Source organism: Copadichromis virginalis, linkage group LG16 (genome assembly GCF_057382275.1).
Source record: "Copadichromis virginalis isolate Kocher_CV1m ecotype Utaka linkage group LG16, C_Virginalis_male_GT1.1, whole genome shotgun sequence".
Taxonomy (NCBI): domain Eukaryota; kingdom Metazoa; phylum Chordata; class Actinopteri; order Cichliformes; family Cichlidae; genus Copadichromis; species Copadichromis virginalis.
The window spans coordinates 11,885,520-11,895,080 of record NC_140633.1 but is presented as its reverse complement, the minus strand read 5'-3'; the positions used below and the strand labels follow the sequence as shown (position 1 = coordinate 11,895,080).

Genomic DNA, 9,561 nt, shown 5'->3' with positions numbered 1-9,561 from the left:
TGTAAGAATGTGTATGTGCGTGTTATGTGAGAATGTGTATGTGTGTGTGTGTAAGAATGTGTGTGTGTTACCTCCTGCTGACCAAAGGGTCATAAAAGCAGGAGCAACATCACAAGAAACAGATCTTCCAGATAGAATGTATCTGCAATAAAACATTACAGCCCCCATCCAGAACCTCAAGAATTTGGGGAGAAGGACAGTGGAATTCCTTTCATCAGAGTTGGCAAGCATAAAATGACAACATTTAACAATTCACTCTAACACAACCTTTTCAGGTGTTTAAAAAATTCTTCATTTTAAGCCCATATACAAATGGATTAAACAAAGGATGATACAAAGCTAGTTGTAATGTCATTATTAAGCGTGCAGTTTTTGGAAAATCTGATTCCACTCGGGCTATAACGACATCATAGCAACTTAAACAGGAAAAGCTAATTAAAACTGTAAGGTGGGGTAAAGAGGTCTCTGCAGCTTTCTTCCTAATTTCTTTACAACTTCGATAAGACATGAAGAACATTTTTGTGTATGTGTAAAGTATGAATACTTCAGTAGATTAAAAAGTAGGCATGCTGTTTAATGGGCTGATGGTCACCAACATGTATGTCATGCTTGAGAACTGTGGATTTGTCACCAAAAAGCAAGCATGACTAGCTTATCTAAATAGGATAAATGAGTCTCGGGGTCTTACAATATATATATATATATATATATATATATATATATATATATATATATATATATATATATATATATGTCATACTCACACAGACACCACAGTCACATGGAGCCTGAGTCACAGGTGTATTGATTTGACTCTTTCCATAATCAACATATTTCTTCAACATTGATATGCCAATCACATTCTAAATTTTCTTCCTATTAGCTGTTTTATTCAGGTAATAGGTGTCACTGAATTGACTCTTTACCTCGTTAAGAATCACACAAACAACGACTAAAACCAACCATGGGGAGGAGAACTAGAACACATTCTCCTGCCTGAAAAACTTATAAGTTTCCTTCATTTTAGACTGTGCATCAGAGAGGAAACTATGTGCTAGCTCACACGCAGTGTACAGCCTTTCCCTAAATTAATTTATACAGTCTAACACATTATGTTCTACAAGCAACGCTCCAGCAGCATCTTCAGTAGCCCACACACAGTGTGTCCAAAACCAACCTCAGCTGGGCTAAAACCCAACAATGACAGACCCTTATCTCACTCTGCTTTAGACTCGACACTATATTTGCGATGTATAGATTTCAAAGTCTTGTGGAATCTCTTTATCACATCCTGACCTTGTGGGTGATACGCACTGAACACTCACTGCTTAATAGCCAGCTCTGACATGACTTGTGTAAATTAAAAATAGTAGAGCACTCTCTCATAAGTTTACCTAATTCCTAAATAGCCAGGCAGATGGTGATCACAGGCAAAACCTGAAGACGGTAATCTTTTAGCACCACCACCTGAGTGTCCACATCACACTCTATTCCAGATTCTGAGGAATATGTATGATGTGGCTGGGTCACATGGATTTTTTTCTGGACAGCAGACAAACAGGTAATCATAGTTGCATTGGAGAGCTTTAATAAGCTGCACTCTATAGCCAAACACAAACGATTGGTATCAGTGGCACTATTTTATTTCCCACACCAACAAATCTGAACCATAGGAAATCTGGTCAGAAAAGGCACTGCACCACATTGTGTCATAGGTATCTCTTAAAATAGTGATGGGAACTTGGTCCACCACAGTGCCAGTCAGTGAGATAATACCTTCAGAAAGTGAAAGACTTGAATACTTAAAAAAAAAAAAAAAAAAAAAGCACTCTCATGAGTCAGGACAGCAGCTTTTGCGAAAGACTCAACCTCAAACCATAACACACTCAAGTTGTTTTTGCTGGCCTTTCTTTAAAAGTCATCACATGCCACTGCTATACACTGTTACGGCCACTTGGTAGTGTATCTCAGTCAGTGGTGATACATTTTCTCATTTTGAGAAAGAAATCAAGCTAAAAAGTATGTAAAGAAATCAGACCCTACTGCTTGATAAATGGTTATTCAGATGTACTGTCTCTTGCCTGCAGATATCATTTTTCAAGCATTTAGATGAGAATGTATAAACCTCTTAATATATTTTTCTTCACTACTTATTTAGTCTCCATTCACAACACACATGCAAAACAAACCTATAAACTGCAACCAAGTTAACTCCTTTCTGCATTTCCCTGTTCTACAAGTGTAGCACTGGTGTATTGTAAACACTGTCATAGCATCAAGGTTCTGATTTCAAACATGCTTGTGGCCTCTGTTGACTGTCAGTCAAAAATAATACAAGTTTATCTAAATTAACTGTTGATCCTAACTGTCTGAAGTGTTGGGTGTGAGTGTTAAATGCCAAATTTGTAACTTGTACAATTTGTAGTCAAATAAAAAATGCTTTTCCTCATTTTGCCTACTTAGGGTTATAAGTCTAAAATGAATCTGGAAAGCCTTTTTTTCACGAGAACGGAGAGCTGAAAACGCCAAACATTTTACTCATTTACTTTGAATTATATATAACAATTAACAATATATACGATTAACTAATGAAGAAAATTTTCTTGAAGATCTAACATAGTACCTGCCAGCATGGATATAATTTTTAGTAAAGTTTCCACTCTAGCGTTTATGTAAGTATATAAAAAAAAATTATAAAAAAAAATAAGTAGTATGATCGTAAAACAGACTATGGCATATTTACAATAAACATGCACCCAGAAAAATGTTATCAGCTATTAACAGGTTTAAATTCTACAAATTAAATTTATAACAGTGGTGGACAAAACAAGCTTTTTAGATGTTTAGAAATTTCCTTCATTTTAAGCCCATATATGAATGGATTAAATAAAGGTTGATACAAAGCTAGTTGTAATGTCATTATTAAGCGTGCAGTTTTTGGAAAATCTGTTTCCATTCGAGCCATGATTACATCATAGATACCTAAACAGGAAAAAGTAATTAAAACTAACATGTGGGGTAAACAGGTCTCTGCAGCTTTTTTCTTAATTTCTTTACAGCTGCGATAAGTGACTATAAATATTTTTGTATATGTGAAAACTATAAAAAGTATAGGAAATACTACGAGATCTAAATAACTAACAATTCCAAATACAGTAACTAACCTTGATTTTACACACTGAAGAGTGTAAATTGTATTGTTACAAAATATTGATTTTAAATGAAAGGAACACAGTTTACTTTTAGCCATTCCTATTGCTTGGACGGCAATATTAGAAGCAGGTACAAGCCAAGCTATGACCAGGAAAATACTCACAGTGCTTTTTCTCATGATGGTTGGATATTGTAGAGGTTTACATATAGCCACATATCTGTCATAGGCCATGGCTGCCAAGAGAAAAAACTCAGAACAACCTAGAGAATAAATTATGAAAAACTGAAAGACACATGCTGAATATGATATGATTTGTTTTTCAGATAAAAAGTCAATCAGGAGTTTTGGGTAAACAGTTGTGCTGTAAATAACAACATTCAGTAGCAATGCTGCAATAAAAGTGTACATAGGTTTGTGGAGATTTTTGTGGATCAAAATGAGGTATATAATAATAGAGTTACTGCAAGTTATTAGAATATATAATGTGAACATAATAAAAAAATAAACATATCTGTATTTGTTAATTTCCACATGTCCATCAAAAGTTATATAGGTAACATTTAATTCTTCATCCATTGATGTTTTTTTAAAACTACAAAATGTTTCATTAAACAAATTGCACAAGGTGGATAAATGGAAAATACTGAAAAATGCACCATCACGCAAACAGTGAGCAGTTACAGTGTGTGGAAGGTTTTTATCAGACAAATTAAGCCTCCAAGGAGCTGAACATTGGAGGTTCATCTCACCCTTTTCACTCTCTTTTGCTTAGCACTGCAGGACTTCAACACAAATTCTTTTTAGCTGAGATCTTAAATCTTACACAGTGGAGTAGAATAAACTAGTTCAACTTGAGAAATGTGGAATTTAGGATGGAGGCAAAGAGTGGCAGTTAACATTAAAAGGTGTAAAAAAAAAAAAAAAAGGTACAAGATATTGAAAATAAGCAGACCTCAGTGCAACAAAGTGTATTTCCAACACTGAAAGGCACAGAGGCCAACTTTAACATTGCAAGGTGTAAAAACAAGTACAAGACTTTCTACTTTTACTTGAGTACATTTGTGAAGAACTGTACTTTTACTCCGCTATATTTGCAAAATTTGACTCATTACTTTTAAAAAAAAATAATTAGTTTAACACATTAGATAGCATGCCGCCAGTGGAGTTTCCCGTAACTTTTTTACCAATCAGATGAGGCCATGCAGTCACATGACCAGTTTGAAACTGTGGCGGGCAGAGCGGCCCAAGCGTTTCAAAGTAGCGGACACACGGAAAGATGACTCATTGTCACGGTTTGCTTGAGGACTCACATGCAGGACTCAGAGGCACAGTCAGTATTTATTACAGTTCCACCAGGTGTATATACAAACAGTGCAGGGGATAGTGCTATATACAAAGCGGTGACAGGGAAAGGGCTCCGGGGAAATCCAGGTAGGGAAAAGACACTTGCTCCTCTTCTGGCTCTCTCTCCAAACACTCACACAAAAGGGAATCCACTCGGGGAATGCAGGGTCGGGTCCAGGGGATGCGAGTCACACACAACGATCCAGCGATGAGTAGAAGCCACACCCTGGCTTAAATGCTGGCTGCGCTGATGAGGCCCAGGTGTTTCCTCTTCAGAGGGGCGTGGGCCAAGGACGTGAACCCACCATGAGTTCCGCCCTGGCGAGAGAGAGAACACTACTAGTCAGCGGCCTGCTGATCCTCTGGCCGTGACACCCATGAAATAACTCCAAATAACTTTTTGTGAAAGAAATAGACAGAAAATATTGTGAAAATTGGTTTATTTTATATCTCCTAGTTTTAACTGAAGAGATAAAAACATGTATGAAATATCACAAACTGCAGTATTGTATAAATGCTTACATCCTGCTGATGCAATGGAGACATCTTCTAGTGACAGTGTACATCCGTGTGTGTGTGAGGAGGTTCCTAAACTCACTGACACAGAAATGGATGTCCACAACTCCCTCTGTGCAGGTGGGGTCAGGACCCTCCTCATGTTGGGTGAAGAGGGGTGGTGCTGGGGCCGGTCAGATATAAAGTGCTGAGAGTGGATCTTTGGTCCTCTGTGCAGCTCTGTCCACTCTCAGCTGTTCCAGGATTGCTAAAGACACTGCCCTGCAAAGCAATAACACAAGAAAGTTGTCATTTTAACACAAAACAGATTTTCATTGTTGGTTGTTGCAACAATTTAAATGTTGTTAAACACAATTTAAATCCAACATACACACATGAAAACGAAATAAACTTAAACCTACAGTGCTGCTGACATCAAACCATGATTTATACCAACTACTGGAAGAATTTCGTCTTCCAAGACTAAATGTATGATAACTTACATAGTTGGAAAACAGCACCACTCTCCGGTTTGTCCTTTGGTCATCCATCTTTCTCATCAGGTCATGGTAAGGCTGTCGTCTGGGTGGGGTGTTGAGTGTCTGAAGTGCTGAATGCTGGGAGATGAAAAGTGTAAAGCAGCTTTATTGAATTTAAAGACAAAAAATAAAAATATGAATTCACAGATCACTGATTTGTTAAATTTACTTTTCTTCTCATGTGTTTTTATCTTACCTCTGATCCCTTAGCCACAGGCTATACCTTATGTAAAAAGAGACTACTGTCAGTTCACTACATCATTTTTAAACCTTTTCTACTTATTTGTGTTGACATTAAGTATGGGCTGTCATGGCTAACCGATGGACACACCTGCAGCCGGAGTTCTGGCAAGCAAAAGGTGACAGTTTATTTACAAAACGGGAATCCACACACGCGCTCTCCTCTTCAGCACAATAACCGCCGCTACTCATGCTGCCACACTCAGGGATCACAGGGAAGGGTACATCACCAGCTCCGGGGAAATGTGTACACAGAGAGCACGATTAGATCCAACAGGCAAAATACACAGAGAGAGTTTGCTCAAGCTGTGATTCAATGTTCCAGCGAAGACTGCTTCGTGCCGAACACTCATACGGAGCTCCAGCAGATCAGCAACAGATGGAGGCAATCACCGCAGGTGCATGGGTCAAGAGGGAGAGCCCACAATGAGCTGCGCCCAGGCAAGCAGGAGAGATTGATTTTCAAAAACACATTTATTCACTTAATAGTGAATCATACAAAAATTCTGCTCAAACCAACACATTGCTAAATAAAAGTTCAGAGTTATTTAAAGTAAAGAGACTACCTTTATAGTCCCAAAGATTTTGAAAAACATCCAGGCCATCCATTTTGAAATAATATTTATACTCTAACATCACTCTTGCTCTTAACATACTCTTGAAGAGCTCTACACAATCAATATTTCGTCCATTATAAATTTTATATTTTCTACTCAAGTAAATTACCAACTTTGCTTGACCCAAGAAAAAAATGATACATCGTCCCTTTTTCTTCTTCCTTTTGTCATATGAAAAGCCAAAAATAAAACACTCTTTTGAAAAAAAAAATTCTACAAAGGATTTCCAAATACCATTAAGTACTGAAAATGAATCCATTAACCCGAAACACTGTACAAAACAATGAAAAATAGTTTCTCTCATTGAACAAAAAGGACATTTATCTGAAACCCCATGATGGACACAAGAGGCAACTGGTGAAGGCAACTGTAGCTTGCCTTCACCAGTGTATGAATGTGAGAGTGAATGAACGGTGGTATTGTAAAGCGCTTTGAGGGGTCCTGAAAAGCGCTATATAAATGCAATCCATTATTATTATCATCATTATAAGAGCATTAACTGCAATGATACCATGTAAAATTCGCCACTGTAAATCACCTGTTTTTTTTTGTTTTTTTTGCCTGTCCCATTTGGTTCTTTAGCCATCAGAATTGTTGTCTGAAGACCAACAAGGATACCCAATGGATTTACTTTGCCAAATGGATCATCGTGGCATTGCCGTATTGGTCCGTTTGATCGACCTTTGTTTTTATTGTTTATTATATTTTATTTTCAGATGTTACAGACGGGACAGACATGAGTGAGGGATAGGAAAGGGAGAAAGAAAGAGGAAGGAAAAGAAAAACAGAAGGGGAGAGGGACAGTGAGAAAGGGGGGGAGAAAAAAAATCTCCTGGATCACCTGTTGAGAGAAGAAGAATAGAAAACAAGCAAAAAAAAAACCCAAAGCAACATACTAAACACAACACCATCGCATTAATCTAGCTAAGTGTAAACAGCAGTAAATACTGAATATTCAATGTTGTTGTGCAGCACGCAGGACAGACAGCGCACAATGTGCTTTGAAGTAGCAGCCAAGAAAGGTGTAATTTAAGTCTACGAACAGTGAACACCCGTGTGCATACCTGTGTGGATCAGCGCGCTTGTATTCAAATGGTTTCCACATGTAATGGTCTGCAAGAGGATGTAGCGAGCCATAGCCCCGTCCCCCAGGGCATGAAGCAGGCATGGAGGAGATCCAGGCCCCAGACATCCAGAGGCTCCCACAGCACGAGAGCCCAAAGAGGACCACCGGAGGGGCATCCGTGCCACCCTCATGGGAAGGGCTGAGGATCCCCAGACGAGGCGTCACCCAGTAGCCACTGAGCAGAAGCTAGAGGGGGCTGCACCGGCGTGCCCGCCGGCTCTGCCGGCAGCCAGCTGTGCCAGAGTGAACCGAGCCGCAGGCCCAGAGGCCGGAGGCCCGAGGGCCCCCTGCACCCCGGAGGAGGCCTGACCGAGCAACAGGCGCCAGGCCCCGCCAGGTAGCCACCGGGAGTGAGCTGGTACATACCTGAGTGCCCAGCCCCGGACACCAAGAACCACCAATGTACCGACCCCTAAGGGCATCAGTCACCGGCAGGGAGTGTGGTGAGGGGAGATAGGCCTTGGAGGGCCTGGGAGTTCCCAGAGAGGTGGAGTCTAAGACCCGACCTGACATATAGACACAGACAAACAGGCACACACAGACACAAACATGCATTCCCACCCTCATGCACACATATAGAAACACTCAGCACTCACCCAATGTAAGGATTGACATAAATGGACATGTACACACAATCACACTCCCCAAACATACTCTATACCCCGGGTCCAGGTACCCTCGCCCCCAGAGGAGGAAACAGAACCCAGACCCAAGAGATGTTACCCTTCCCCCCGGGGTGTAGGCAAGCAGACCGTCCCAGGCTCCGCAGCAGCAGGGAGGCCAATCGGACAGCTAACATCTCCTCCCTGCCCCCCCGCCCCCATGGCTAGCAGAGAACGGGAGTGTGTGAAGACCCCATACCTCCCTCCTCCCGCTCATGTGTAGTGTTGCTGCGTGTTGTTCTAAATCACCTGTGTTCTTAGTTAATGGTGGCTTGTACAGCATCCCCCATACAGGTGTCACATCAAAACCAACCTTAAAATGTTCTCTCCAAGGCGTATGATTTTTACCTTTTAACTTTATTCCAGGAGCTTTACCATTTTCCATACTCAAAGCTTCCTGCAGTTCTTGCAGAGTTGAGGCAGGCTCCAAGACGATACTGTCTTGCTCTGAGACCTCTGGCAAGTTACTGAGAAACTCTTCACTAGCCACGGAATCTTCTCTAAACTCGCTGACATACAGTTTTGAAAAATAATCAACAGCCTTTTTGTCATGTTTCGGCTGTGTACAGGCAGGAGAAGGACCCAAACGCAAAACTCAGGACAACAAAATTAAACTCAAAAAGCTGCTTTATTGCAAAATGTCATGGGAAAACTAAACTGGGACATGGCTAACTAACACACAGGGAAACACAGCCATGAGGGAGACTACAACACTGAAAAAGTGAAACACAGGGCTCAAATACACAGAGGGATAACGAGGGAACAAGACACAGAAGGAGAGCACAGCTGGGAGTAATCAGGCTGGACGAGACAAGGGAAGCAAAACTAGAAACATTGACATGAGACACGGACCTTCAAAGTAAAACAGGAAACACACTGACTGAACTCTAGACATGTAAACTTAACAGCAACTGGGGAGACAGAACATAGGAACCTTAAACATGGTACAAAAACGTCACAGTAGACACAACATGGAACACAGGGAAGCCATATTACAAAGCCAAAGAACTAAACCTATGATAACCCTAACTGAGACCTAGGGAAACAAGAAAAAGAACAACAAAGGACTCAAAACATAAACCATAATATAAAAACACAAGATCTCTTCAAAATAAAATAGGAAACATAATGAGATGCAGACATGACAACCTGAACTTGACAACGTAAGACACAGACATGAAACACATGAAGAGCAGGGGAGACTTAACATGGGTTGGAAACACAAGGGGGAACTAATAAGCAAATGAACATAGGAGACCTAATGAGCTTAAACATAAACATCAAAATGAACTAAAGCTCAAAACACTGGGTCATAAGACCCAGGATCGTGACACTTTTTCTGTAATTCAGTGGGTTCAGTCAGCTCTTTCCCATCCTCAGATTG

The 9,561-nt window shown here is 40.3% G+C and overlaps 1 protein-coding gene across 1 annotated transcript; it reads right to left on the bottom strand.

Annotated features, from left to right (window-relative positions):
• Positions 1–2,806: 2,806 nt before the first annotated feature.
• Positions 2,807–3,730, bottom strand: LOC146690336 (olfactory receptor 13C2-like). The gene has a single exon (XM_085434926.1). It carries the CDS (start codon positions 3,728–3,730, stop codon positions 2,807–2,809), a length of 924 nt encoding a protein of 307 aa, XP_085291052.1.
• Positions 3,731–9,561: the final 5,831 nt, after the last annotated feature.